A 14,656-nucleotide genomic window follows, 5' to 3' on the forward strand; every position below is an offset into this window, starting at 1 on the left:
CGTCCAGGAAATATTTATGATTTATGCACAAAAACCTTCCTCGTGAATCAGTGTATCTATTAGTTACAACCCGTTCAAAATCCGTACAGTAGTTTCTGAGATTAGCACGAATATACGGAAGAAAGCAAGCAAGCAACTTCAGTTTTTTCATATACGGTATCTCAGCTTATCACTCATGTTTATATAGAAATATGAGGGGACTTCATAAAGCAAGTTACACATAACCGTAGCAGTTCAAGTAGCTTTTATTGAATGCTGCACTACAAGTCAAAGTGACACAGATAGAGGGCACTATTTTTCAACGTAGGCCGTAAATGACAGTTGGAACGTTTCACCAGTTGTTAGTTACTTGTCAATAGAAATCCACTGCGTGATGATGGAGGCATTTGACAACCATTGTGTGAATGTGTTCTCAGTCAGAATATCTGCATCTGCTGCTAATCAGTTCCTCATCTGCCTGGAAACTGTGGACTGGTCGACACCAGTGGCCTTCCTTCTCCATAACTACCACCCACACCTGTGTAACCTTGCCCATTGTTCCGTGTACTTCAGCTTTGAAGAATGTTTCCAGCTTCTGTCGGTCCATCACGGGCAGGGGACATCGGCTGACTAAGTAATTGCCAGTGTCGACGAAATTCACCGACAGCGGTGTAACTTAGTAACTGGTTTCATTAGTCACGCCACTTCACTTGCAAACAGTATTGCACTTGCTCTATCTGTATCAAAATAGAACTCTCTGCAACATACACTCTCCTCTCACACTGCGTCACTCCTCTCGTGTAGCTTGAAAAATCTATCTATCAATCATAGGAACCTCCACAAAGTGTTTTCATCTCACAAAAACAAAATGCACATCACAACTATAATAATAATAATAATAATAATAATAATAATAATGAAGTGCTGAAATGTGCGTGAGTAAAATAAAAATTAATGAATTGAATCTTGATCAGTCAAAAAATTTCTACTCTTTTTCATTCCAAGCATAGAAATTAGGTCGTAGCACAATATGTAAAAGATAATTACTTCTTCAAGGAGATGATCAGTTGCTTATTTCACAAAGAGAACACCAATCCAAATACTGAGTGATGCATTTTTGTCATTGTGACTCTTATTATTTGAGTAGGTTGCCTTATCATTCGTTCTCTATGTCACTGTTAATTGTTTTTGGTTTTTGAATGAACTCTCGTTTCCAATGACCTAACAACAAATCTCGATAAGCCAGTTGTTGCTGTTCTGCCTTTATTTTAGTACTCACTTTGATTACTGCCTGGTAATCACACGGAAGGAGGGATCAGCAGACATAACATTCTGTCCTGTCAAAATACCTTTCAGTTGTTTGGTAGAGCTATGTCCTTTTGCATATTATTTACGCCGGACAAGTCATTGCAAATTTTACAAACCGACAGGTGTGCCAGTACTCGGTGGGATTTTGCTTTTCTGTGGTTGAAAAAGGTGTAACAAGAACTTCTAAATTTTTCAGGTTATTAATTTTCGTGTAGTCTCCCTGCGCCATTAAAAAAAAAAAAATTAAACATGGTATGATGCAAATTATATTATGGAACTATGCTGCTGAAACAAGTACATGTCTGGAATAAAATTATAACGCGTTATGTCACCAAAAACTTTTTAACGTCGCATTATACTAAAACTACAGGTTTTCAATCAACGTACTGTAAACACCTAACCCTCTAAGAAGACCGAAGGCTATATATTGATGTTTTTAGAGCAAAGACGAAATAGCCAGCCCGTGAATCTTCACCGTTGCCGGGTTGGATTTGTGATTATATTTTTCAGTATTGTTAATTGCCATTTTGTGTTCCGTCCTTGCTACTTGCCCACGTTTACAAATCATTTGATCCTTTTGAAGGTAAATCATATTTTCATTTGATACTTTTGAAGACTAATACAAGAATTTATCTCGAGTGTAAATGGGCTCGTATTGCTCCGCAGCGTTGGTATTAGCGCCACTCAATTGTTTCAACGTAATGGAATGCATGCAGCTAGATTACAGCTCGTCCGGCAGCTGTTTACAAGAATTTCGTTGCCAACGTAGCAGCTTACAAGTCAGCGACCGCCGAAGGTCAACATGGCGTACAGTTCAGTGTTTGTGTTGGTATCGTGAGCTGCCAACAGCTGTGAACTTTTTTTTGTCCGTCTATTAATTTATTCCTCACCCCATACGCAGATACTGTTGGTTATGGTCTGTAGTAGCCAATGTGGATGACGGATCAGACACTTCTTCAGTCGTAAGTTTTGTTGGGCGTTCGTCGGTGCGTGACGCGTGCTCCGTGGTAACGGGTGAGGCTTCGGTAAGAAGAAGAAGAAGGGGGAAAAAAAAGAAAAAAAATAGACGGAAGGAACGGGCGCAACAAGGTTGTATCTGCGCCCAGCGAACACTTGTTGCACAGTGCTTGCAGGCCGGGGCAACAAGTATCGAAACAAGAGTCGTGTAATGGGCGTTTTCTCCCAGTACGTAACTGCTTCGTGATAAGTACTCGTGTGAAAGGTGCTAACAAAAGAGTGTGTTGAAATAAACATGGAACAAGGTATCGGTACCTCTGAAGATTATCTGCATGCTGAGTTGAGATTGATTATGCAAGAAGATAACACGAAGTCAGCCCTGCGTCTTCAGAGTCGTTGTCGTATGCTGTTTACTTAGCGTGCGGTGAGTGCAATCATTCTGCCATAGCGATAATCTCCAAGTACGTGTGAGAACGGGTTACGAGGCCGCTTCCGTCCGATAAACTACGCATTTTCAACATAAGTTTTTTTATGCAATAGGAAACATTTTTAGTAAATTGTTCCACTCTGCACGGACATGTTCCCACCGACAAATCTCTCCGTAATCTTTCGTTCGGTTGACAGGGCCTACATCACAACGTGCATTGTGAATTTGATTTACGAAACATGAAATCAGCCAAGCCGGGAGACCCGGTTTTCTGCTGCGATGTGAGGCCCTAAAAACTGGATATTCATTTCAATTGTGACGCAACAAATTTAGCCGCTCTAACTTTTAAACCAAAGGGCGACGTCCATAATGGTAGAAATGACACATTTTAAATTAAATGACCCAATGCATCAAGTATTCTGCCATTGGCATATTGTTGTTGTTGTTGTTGCTGTTCCAAATGAAGCAAGGATGTGGTGCAGAAGTATATTGGCATACTTCATCATCATTAAATTAAGAATTCCCCTTCCCAAACGCTAATTAGAAAATGCAATAGGAGAGTAAAGTGACGAATATAATTTACAGTAAGCTTATTTTTTGAATAAATTGCTTAATCACAGTGAAATGCTTATTGTTTGTTTACACATTGTACTCTATGGTCATTGCTGCTTCGTTGTTACGAAGAATGGTGGTTCTTGCATACATTCGACACTATTTCTTCTTAATTACTTCGTGTATTACTTGTTCAGCACAGTTTGCCCCATCTTTGCAGTATCCCAGTTCTTGAAATTGCGCTTCTGTAAATTAAGGCGCCAGCCCCCCCTCCCCCCTCAAGTCTTTGCATTATGAACACATGTCCATTGAATCGCCCCTTACTATACACAAAATTTAACTTGACCATTTTCTGGGAGTGGAGGAATTGGAAGTCAGATGACTTTGAACTTGTGCAGAATATTTCCACCTGGTGCCAGCTCTGGCTACGATACAATACAGTACACAGAGGCACGTGTAGTAGGCACTTTGAAAGCAGTCTCGATTCTGGTATGCTGCCTGTCCTGCGAGAAATAGGAGGGGCTTGTTTTTCCAACACAACTCCCACTGCAACCGCGTTTGAACAAGGCAGAGCCTTGCTACCAACTTCTCCAGCAAAAGGGACAAGTTATATATGGTGTCCCAGGAGGAATGACCAGTATTTGGGGATACGATTGAATGATAATTCAAAGCAAAAAAAGTCCTATTAAACATGGGCTCTAAAATGCGTTCCTTAAGAGCCGTGAGCAGCTCTTCAGTAGAAAACGTGTTTTTCGGTAGTGAAGCAGTAGTGCTCAGCACTTTAGAGCTCATATTTACTAGAGTTTTTTGCTTCGAATGATCATTTGTTTACAGTAAATGTGCGGGCACACACACACACTCTTTCAAAGACATCATCACCTGTTACTTTCATCACTTTGGCAGTTGTATGTTGCAATAAAAGTTCTCATTTATTGCATATTGCCTACAATAACATGCTTCACGTGTTAAAGAATTGTGGTTACTAGGGCGCATTTCAAAACTTTCTCATAAGAATGCGAAAATAGAAGTTTCATATTCTTAACTGTGGTTAGATTTTAAAAGCTTTGTTAAGTTACATTTGTCTAAGCATTCCCCCTTCACCCACCCACATTTACTGTCCACACAGTATAGGAGTTACAGACAGTGGTGGCTTTAGTTTACCAGCTGTTAGAAATTGCTATTGTCATAGTTTGTAAAGTTATGAATGTTGACTGATTGTATATCACCTAAGATTGTTGCAACAACCGAGGTGGTCCTCCCTCCTTAACCCCACCTCCTTGCTATAATTACTATTTGATCACTTCCAGTTTTGGAAAGAATCCATTGTTCCCAGCATTGCTTCACACTTTTCTTTCATTTAATATTTTGGGATAAATTAGGAAACAAGATATTATGTATAAAGAAAATCAAAGAAAAATATTTTGATGTATGTTATGTATGTGTATTGATGTAACTCATAGCAGCAAATAGACTATTGTCAGGTGCTGTGGCCTTCATGTAGGCATCATTACTGTGTCCACTTATTTTGAACTGTAGGGCAACTTTCGTAACAAAATACTTGCATTCCCATGGTTCACATTTCATTTATGTATAATCTTACCCTAGAAGCACGCTTCAGTACTTACTACTCAAGAATATTTTATTTGCCATGTATATTGTGGTGGAAACCGTACAGGTAGTTATGAACAGGTGTCATGCATATTGCACACTAAAATCATTCCAGTAAATACCAATATTTGAGATCAGTCGGTTCCTTTTGTTGAAGGAAGCCCTGTCTAATCCAGTCTGCTTTGGACCTCTGCCTCACTTCAGTTATTATGTGTTATCTTATTTCCTAGATTTCAGTATTCTTTCATTATCATGCCATTTCCAGTCTGCATTTCTAACAATTTAATGCCATCTATTCCTGCCTTACCTACTCCTGTTTTCCTCCTGTTTCTTTGGTGTTTCTTATTCTTAACCCGTATCTGTGCTAACTATTCTGTTGATTATTTTCAACACTTCTTTCACACCTATCTTGTTTATGACGACGAGGCATCTCTGTGTGAACTTTTTCATTAGTTTCTGCCTTCATTGGTGTTTTATTTGGATCTGGATTTTGCTTTAACTTTTTCCATTGCTTTCATGGTGCAGAAATAAAGCTACAGTGGAGTTGTGCTGTTTCTCTGCTTTGCTGTAATTACTATTGTCCAGTGCATTTTGCTACTATTTTATAATGTAGTTACAATTCCACAAGAGTGTGGGAACTGAGGTAATGTATTTGTACACTGGTATTTATCCGATTTGTCAAAAAGTGCGTGCAGAGGGCATTGTCAAACCTTTAAAGTGCCGCATTTGTTTACATAATTTAGCAGGCAGGTTACATCTGGCTGATAGGCCAGACTGACTGTGTGTGCTTCTAAAGGTTTCCGGTTAGCTACCCGGGCAGGCCTAGAGTTTTGACAGTGCTACTTCATTAGCCTCTGGCAATGTTGCACCTCTGCTAGGAGTCCACATTAAAGTGTAGGCCTCCGTACCGTTACTGGCTGGGGGAATCAGTCAGAAGGTGGGAGGAAGGCAAGGGCATTCCACCTACTGTAGGATTGTGTCTATAGTCCAGTAAAATTACTCTATAGTGGACATCTGTCACTTGCTGCTACATTGTTGTCACATCAAATGCCGGCTACCACTGGGTTAGGTGACACACAAATGTGCCGGGTCACTTCAGACATGTAACGTGGAGCAATGTCGGAAACACCTGTCGCAATGTATTGCGTTAATGGAAGGTGCTGTGTCGGCAGCTGATTTCGAGTGACTGAAATGCGGCAGACGACACATTTCCTAGGCCTGAGTTTAACCTCGTGCCCTAACCTAATCGCAACTTCGTGATGTGCAATGTATCCGAGAAAACGGCAGTTGACACTCTGTTACAGAACTAAAATCGCATCACTTTGTTCACGCCTATTAAAGAAAATCTCTACGAGCAAATAGAAGACAGAAAAAATTCAGTTTCAGCATTAAAAGTAAGTTTAATTTCTCGGTATCATCGGTTGACTGAAACTGTTGTCACACTGCTGCGTGGTCTGTCACATTACCAACAGATGAGCAGTCCTGGTTGGCAGCTGGTTGCAGATTATATGGGGGGGCACAGGCAGATTCAAAGTGCAAAAAGAACGATAGGAAGGAAAATAAGAGGAAATAAAGTCAATGTGATGATGAAAATGACATGGCAAAGTATATAAAACGGTTAATCGAATAAAAATAATAGCAATGTCTTTTGATTAGATTTAGAAATAAAAAAATACTGGTGTGTTTGACAAGACTTGAAACTACCGCCTTCTACACGTCAGTTATGTGGTCTGACTACTATACCACTGCAGTACATTGTGTTTGTAGTCGTATTTACAACTCTAGTGACCCAGCCAGAATGACGACTTGAGCCTTCAAAAGTTCGTATTCACACAATGACACGCGAGGCTTACCTATGTTAGCTGATCTATGTGATTATAATAACTATATATGTGATGCTGAATCGATTCTTTTGGGGAAGGATCTAGTTTTGTTTCCTTAGTGCTGTGTATGTAGTGTCCCTATTTCTTTAGCATCATTGTGTGTGTGTGGGGGGGGTGTTATCATGTGTGATGAAATAAAAGGACCAGACCTAGGATTCAGGATCGAAGCACATAAAGAAACAAAGCCGGACAAGGAACTGGAACTGAACTGACCAGTTGTGGCAGTTTGGCAGTGGCAAAAAGTTCAGGTGTGGCGTGGATTGGAAGAAACCAGCTCCAAGTGTGAAATGAAATGTCAGCTATAAAGTAATTTTAATTGGACTGTAGTAGACAGACCACTGTAGTGCTGAAAACAGCCTTCATATTGGAGACAGCTTGTCCAAGCACAACTAGTACTAAGCAGCATAGTCATAATTTATAGTTACTACAGTCAGTAGTTCAAGTCTTTTATTGTGTACAGTATGACTCTGCCTGCACCCTCAAGATTCTTCTCAGTGATGACATCTACAGAGCACATATGGAGGGATGGAGGGCCTTATTGTGTCATGTTTGGCCAGTTTGACTAGTCACAAAGATATTTGAATTATACTTGGATCGGGCTAACAAAATGATTGACAGTCGGTAGTTTACAAGACAACTACCATACCGCAGTAACGAGCAGTGGTTGAATGCACTCGGCAGCACTCCCTGCTCTGTCCTCTGTTTTCACATTCCCTGCCACTTCAGGTGTCTGTTGCCACTGTTAGTTACAGACAAAGTTTCTGCTCGGTGACGTCATTGTTACAGTTCTTCTTCATTGGAGAGTTTTGTTTCTCTCTGCAGCAAATTAATTGTGCCCACCAGCATGTCCAAAGCAAATAGTAAAAGTGTGTACAAAAGTAGTAGGCCTATTACACATTGTAAAATAGACTCAGCGCCATAGAAATGTGTCCGCCCACCTGCAATACGTGACATCACAGTTGTCTCTGCAATGGCCTTATCGAGTTTGTAGTGCATTGAACAGTTGACATCATTGCCCCCTTTGCTACTCAACTTTTGGAGCTGTTTTCACCATTGGAGCTGTTGTTTGACTTTGAAATTTGAACTTAAAATTTCCACAAATATAACAAATTAAATTGTTTAGCTGACTACACATGAACTACTTTACAGACTATTTCCGAAAAATTGTCGGTGATGGAAATGAGTAGACTGCAAATTAATGAATAATTAGTTGTGTATTAGCAACTTCAGTTAGAGTTTCCAAGGAAGGGAAATCGTCCTCAGTACAATTTGCCTCCTGCCGTACAGAGTCGAGGGCGTCAGTAGCCGGGTCTTCGGTCTCTAAGCGCCCCGGCGGGTCCATTGGCTGGCCGGTGACATCCGGCACGGGAGTGGCGGGTGCCGGCAGCGGCTCGTCAGAGTCTGGCGCGGCTGCCGCTGCCTCGGCACTGGGCACGTCCGCCGACTCGCCGCGCAGGCTGGCCTGCCCACACTGCCGTGAGCTGCTGGCAGGGAAGGACGCATTGGCTGCCCACGTCGCGGAGGAACACCCGGCCAGGTGAGCTCGAGTCGTGTGGCTGCTCTCCTCTGGAATGTAGCACAGAGTACAGACGGAGAGTAGACAGAGGAGGACAGTAGAATCGGGAGTGAGAGTAACAATAAACTTAATGTAAAAATTGAGCCTGCAAAATGTCTTGAAGGAGGGGTGGTTTTTCAAAAGTAAGATAATGAATGACAGGTGCAGGAAATGATAAGCAGACTAGCACGGGCAAAGAGGGAATTTCTAACTAACAGAGGTCTGCTAGTATTGAATGTAGGCCTTAACTGAGCATGTATGTTTGAGGTGTAGTACCGTGTGGAAGTAATTGTGAACATTGGGAAACCTGGAACAGAAGAGAATAGAAGTGTTTCAGATGTGGTGTCACAAAAGAATGCTGAAAATTAAATGAAACAATAAAATTAGAAATCAGGACTCCTGCCTGGGACAAAAGGAATTTGTGCAAAACATTGTCTAGCAGATGGGACAGGGTGATAGGATGTGTGTTATAAGGGGCGATCAAAAAGCTGCCTTTCGAAGGCTATACGTTCGAGAATTGGTATGCCGATCGGGAAAAAGGGCCGCGAGCGTTGAGGTGATCGGCCCACCGGTGCACCGTTTCTGCTGTATGAGTAAGTCCATAACTGCTGCTGTACGTCCCTTTCTGATAGGAATTGTTGGCCTGTCAGAGCCTTCTTTAAGGGACCGGAGGTGCCATAAATGCGTAGGGAGAGATCGGGGCTGTAGGGTGGGTTCCCAGTTGTTTCCCACACGAGTTGGCACAGCACCTGCATTACGACATTTGCGATACGGGGATGTGCGTTACTGTGAAGCGGCACTACCCCTCGCCACGGCGTTCCACGGTGGCGGTTTTGGGTAGACCTGCTGTCCTGTACACATTCTTCATTCTCTTGACGGCTGTCTGCCAGTGGTTGTCTTTCGGCATCCGAGAAAAGGATAACTGCACGTTGGACACGTTCGGTAACAATCTTGCCGTAGTTCAAGTTTTTACATTTATTGCACACGTCAGAAAGACACAAATCCCACATTAATGTCTCGTCTACATGTCGGTGTTTATATACCCACACTGAAGTCGCACTATGTTGCGTATATTGAAGCAGTGTCGTCAAATCTCAACTTTTTGATTGCCACTTATAATATGTTAGGAAATAATTTACATAATCGTAGAGAAACTGTAAATGGTGAAAACTGTAAGGGAACATACTTATTGGAATACATCCAATAACTAACTGAGAATGTAGCGTGCAAGTGTTGCTCTGAGAGAAAGAGGTTGCCGCAGGAGAGGAAATTGTGGCAGTCAGTCTCAGACGGGCAGAAATGACTCAAAATAAGGAATGGTAAATGTTTGGGGGGGGGGGGGGTTTGTGAAGACGTTTCCATAATCTTTGTACAATTTTTTTATGTTGCACTGCTCTTTGTTGTTCTCTTAACTTTCACAGACCTGCTATTCTTTCCTCTATTTCTTGTTCAGTTTCTTCTGGCACATTTGATGCAGAATTGTCCTTTAGCGTCTTCCTACAGTGCCATTCCGGCAATGTTGCAGCATGACGACGACCGGTTCCGCCGCGTCGACGACACCGCTGGGCTGCAGCGACGAGGCGGAAGGGCTGAAGACGCACATCTCGACGGCTCTCGGCGGTCTGCTGGACCGAGCCCTCAACAACCTATTGGAGAGAGGACTCAGCCCAGGGTAGGTGGAGCAGTGCATCACTTCGTACGCACATTCTTCCCTGGTCTACAAACAGTCGGCGTGTCTAGTTCAGGTCGTGTTAATTTGTGTTTTAAGTAGATGCCATTGCAGGCTGTTAAAGAAGTTACGAGCATACGGAATAGACGCACAGATCTGCGAGTGGCTCGAAGACTTCTTAAGATACAGAACCCGGTACGACGTCCTCGACAGCTAACGTTCGTCAGAGACGGAGGTACCGTCGAGAGTGTCCTGGGGAAGCGTGATAGGACTGCTGTTATTCTGTACGTACGTAAAGGATTTGGCGGACAGCGTGGCCGGTTATCTGCGGTCGTTTGCCGATAACGCTGTGGTATGTGGTAAGGTGTTGAAGTTGAGTAACTGTGGGAGGATAACAAGATGACTCGGACAAAATTTTCGGTCAGTGGGAAGAATGTCGGGTAGCTCTAAATGTAGAAAAATGTAAGTTCGTGCATGCGAGCAGGAAAAACAAATCCATAATGTTCGGATACGGCATTAGTAGTGTCCTACTCGGCACAGTCACTTCATTTAAACGCGTGTGAGGATTGCAGTAGGGAAGGCAAACGGTCGACTTTGGTTTATTGGGAGAATTTTGGCAAAGTGCGGTTCATCTGTAAACGAGACCACACGTAGGACACAAGTGCGATCTGTTCTCGAGTGATGCGCTAGTGTTTGGGATCTGTACCAAGTCAGGGTTAAGGACGACATCGCAACAGTTCAGAGGTGGGCTGCTAGATTTGTTCGTGTTAATTTTGAAACAGAAGTGTTACGGAGGTGGTTCGGGAACTCAAAAGGGAGTCTCTGGAGGGAAGGAGATGTTCTTCTCGAGAAACGCTGTTGAGAAAATTTACATAAGCTGACTGCAGAATGACTCTATTGCCTCCGAAATGCACTGGCCGGAAGAAACACAAACATAAGGTACGAAAAAGGAGGGCTCCTACAGAGGCGTGTAGACAGCCATTTTCTCCTTGTTCCATTTACGAATGGAACAGGAAACGAAATGACTGCTAATGGTATGGGGTACCCTCCAGCATTCGTCGTAAATCAATGTAGATGTGCAGTGTGTGTTTAACTGTTGGATAAATATTTTAAGCAACCCCCTCTCCCTTCCCCTCCCCACTCCTCCTCCTGATGACTGTCTACTATAGAATTGTTAATACTAATGCTGGAAAGCGTTCTCTCTCAAAGATTCTTGCTTTCCAATATGACTAGCATTCTTAAACACCCAGCAACACCCAGTTACAGTCTGTCGGTGACATTCAGTTTTACAGGACACTCTTTGTAAGTGGGTGGAATGTATGTGAGTTAAATTTCAGCAGCGCTGTCGGATAGTGGAGATAGCGGCAGATGAGGCACACACTGGTTTGTAGGAAAAATTTGGAGTAATTGTGCCAAATTTGGGTGTGCCAATAATAAATGGAATGCATACTGTATCTAGAAAACAGCGGGTATTGCTCCAAAGTTTCACAAGATGTTCCCAATCTTATTTTTCTTCTCAGCCTTATTGGTTGGGCAGCACGATAGTTCTAACAGTGATCTTCACTGATAGTCGTTATATGCCCCAAGATGTGTGGTGCCTCCCAGCGTTCGCTAAAGGGGGGCAGTCAGGATTGCTAATTAACACGGCCAGTTTGATATTCATACAAAAATTAAAATGTTTCATGCAGAGTTAAATTTACAAAGTTCCGTATAAATGTATGTCTGTCATTTTTGCTAAAATATAAGTAAATTTCAGTATTCCGTATGATCATTTTTACAGTCAAATGTAGTTATAATTTAGTAAAATTGTGTTTATCATTGTTGACAGTAGTGTGTACATCTATTTTCTTCAGTTTTTGGTAGAAACACTTTTTGTGTGTATCATACAATGAAACTTCCTGGCAGATTAAAACTGTGTGCCGGACCGAGACTCGAACTCGGGACCTTTACCTTTCGCAGGAGAGCTTCTGTAAAGTTTGGAAGGTAGGAGGCGAGGTACTGGCAGAAGTAAACCTGTGAGGACGGGGTGTGAGTCGTGCTTGGGTGGCTCAGTCGGTAGAGCACTTGCCTGGAAAGGCAAAGGTCGCGAGTTCAAGTCTCGGTCTGGCACACAGTTTTAATCTGCCAGGAAGTTTCATATCAGCGCACACTCCGCTGTAGAGTGAAAATTTCATTCTTGTATCGTACAATATCTGTCAATGGCAATAATGTGTCAGAGCTGATAAACCGGTAATGAATATTGGCAATTCTGACTTAATAAAATAAAACAATTAAATGACAATATGTCTATCCTTATAGTTCTAAGAGTTCTGCTATTGGCCTTCCTTCTATTTGCCCTTCTTTTGGTTCAGTGTACCAGAGAGAGTAGTTATGTAAGTGACGAGTCCAAACACTTTCTCTCTCTCTCTCTCTCTCTCTCTCTCTCTCTCTCTCTCTCTCTCCCTCCCCCTCCCTCCCTCCCTCCCTCCCTCTCCCCCACCCCCTCCCCCTTCTTCTTCCTCCACTGATATTGTGATCAAAGTACACTGCTTCCTGTGTAGGTCAGTATTTCTTCACACCTTCTACTTGTCGTGGGCAAGAGAAGCATTTGACACAGACATCGCATCTCAAGTGCCTCCAGTCGCTTCTTTATTATCGTCAAGCAGGGTTCTGATCCTTACATTGTCAGGCTTCGAGCAAAACTTTCCATAATTTTTAATATCTTCCCACTTTTAATGGTATAGTCTTAGGTGTCAGCTGAAATTTTTAGTGAAATCTTTGGTCCGGGGCTATTCGGGAGGTCGTAGTATTCACATAGTAATAAAAGTAATTTTGTGGCACAATATGCAACCAAAATAGCTACTCTCACTATTCTGTAGTTATGGCAATCATTTACATGTGCTGAGGCTAATAGTGAATATTATCTCTGCCAATGCCCACCCAATTTATGGCCTGCCAACCTAACCTCTAGACTTCAAGCTATAGTACAGATGTTTTTTTCCCCCACAACCCTCATATCCGGAAATAGAATAGCGTCACAACACATTTGTTGTGCAGTGCACAGTGAGACTGCTTCGGAAAGAAACCGAAGTCGACACGCGCCTGTTTGGCATATAAGGGAGCTTTCCTTTGGCACAAGTGTGTGCCAGTATTCGCAAAGAAATTGTTTGCAGCTCAAAAATTTTGTTCAGGTGTGGTAGTTATCATTGAGTCAGGCCTTTCTTTTTTTTGCACAACCTTTCCCTTCCAGAGTACTTGTCAGTTCCAAGTTGTTGTTGTTGTTGGTTTTTTGTTTTATTTATTTATTTTTTTATTTTTATTTTAGGATGGAAAAATAGCAGAGACGTTGGGAATAGTTTACGTCCCTAAAAGGGAACTATTTTGTAAAATAACTATCCATTTTAGTGAAAAAAGACATGTATTTTTTGGTAAATGTGAGTGACGGCGGAGAGCTCTCAGTGAAGTGGTGATTGCAGTGCCTCTGCCCACCTCCCCAGCCTCAACCAGCCGACGCTGAGCCTGCTGCAGAAGCTGACGGCACGCCGCCCCGCGACGTCGTCCGCGTCCGGATCGTCGACGACAACCGGCCGACCGGCCCCCGTATACAACACGGAGCTGGCCAAGGAGATGCGACGGCAGATTTCTAAGCCGCGCCCCACGGGACTGGCGCTGCTGCGTGCGACCTCGAGTGCCGTCGGCATGTCCGACTCGCACCCCTACGTCTGTTTCTATTGCGAGAGCCGGTGAGTGGGCGGGCCGCCAGTCAACTCGGACTTTCTGTCGGTCGTGTGTGATACCTAGCAAGTGCATTTGAAAGTGGTGGCAACTGTAGGATGAGCCTGAAACTTGAACCCGGTTCTTCCAGGGTATTTTCTGAATGTGTTTCTATAAGAGGCCTACGGTCTTTAAACCCTTATTGTAGAGAATATTCATTTCGTTTTGATTTCTTACCTCTTCCTATCTTTGTACCTGTATTGCCCTGAAAGCATCGGCACAACAGTGCAAATGTCAAAGGTATGCACTGCTTGACTTGTTCGGAAAGAAATATGTTTTGTTCACTTACATTGCTCGTTGCTGACAACAGTAATGCCCACTCGACTCCTTATCTCGAGCGTGCATTCGGTACTGCTCTGTTCTGTCTTGGATTTCTTCTTCAAATTTGGATTCCCACTCCCCATTTGTGAGATGCGGTGTACGCGACCCCAGCCCTCTTCCCCTGCCATATCCATCCCCCCCCCCCCTCCCCCCCTCGTATTGGGTTTACCCCATAGTCTGGTAAAAATGCGGAAAAATGATATTTTTTGTTCTAAATAGTGATTAAAATACTAATAAAAACAAATTTTATTTAGAAATTGTATTACAGAGTGTTTTTAACAAGTGATTGAAAACCCTTTATTTTAAACATTCCAAGCCTGGGTCGTTATTTAGACTGATGGTTGGATGGACGGACAGACAGACAGACAGATGGATGGATGGACATAATGGCTTCACAAAAATAATATTAACTGTTTTGATGTAGCACTAAAAAAATTTTTATTGGGGTATTATATAAATTGTCACTGAACCTTGAAGGACTTTGCAGATTAAAGACAACATTGTTTGTATCTTCTTGTGAACCGTATTATTACCTGGCTTTTCAGTATCTTTAGTTATATGAACACTAAGAGAATTATTGTCAGTGAACTTCAGTTTATCTTCCGTCCACAGGCAGTTGACTTTCAGTTCGTATGTGTTTCTAC

The 14,656-nt window shown here is 42.6% G+C and overlaps 1 protein-coding gene across 5 annotated transcripts in view; it reads left to right on the forward strand.

The window, feature by feature from the left end:
* Positions 1-14,656, forward strand: part of LOC126426409 (pneumococcal serine-rich repeat protein-like) — a 100,420-nt gene that overhangs the window by 57,667 nt on the left and 28,097 nt on the right. For 4 of the 5 annotated variants that reach the window (XM_050088327.1, XM_050088330.1, XM_050088328.1 and 1 more), the window contains 3 exons: positions 8,002-8,251; positions 9,795-9,941; positions 13,394-13,660. In XM_050088327.1, the coding sequence (XP_049944284.1) occupies positions 8,002-8,251; positions 9,795-9,941; positions 13,394-13,660 (664 nt within the window). The remainder of the gene's footprint in view (positions 1-8,001; positions 8,252-9,794; positions 9,942-13,393; positions 13,661-14,656) is intronic. The other variant, XM_050088329.1, reaches the window with a different exon arrangement.

Source organism: Schistocerca serialis, chromosome 11 (assembly GCF_023864345.2).
Source record: "Schistocerca serialis cubense isolate TAMUIC-IGC-003099 chromosome 11, iqSchSeri2.2, whole genome shotgun sequence".
Classification (NCBI taxonomy): Eukaryota; Metazoa; Arthropoda; class Insecta; order Orthoptera; family Acrididae; genus Schistocerca; species Schistocerca serialis.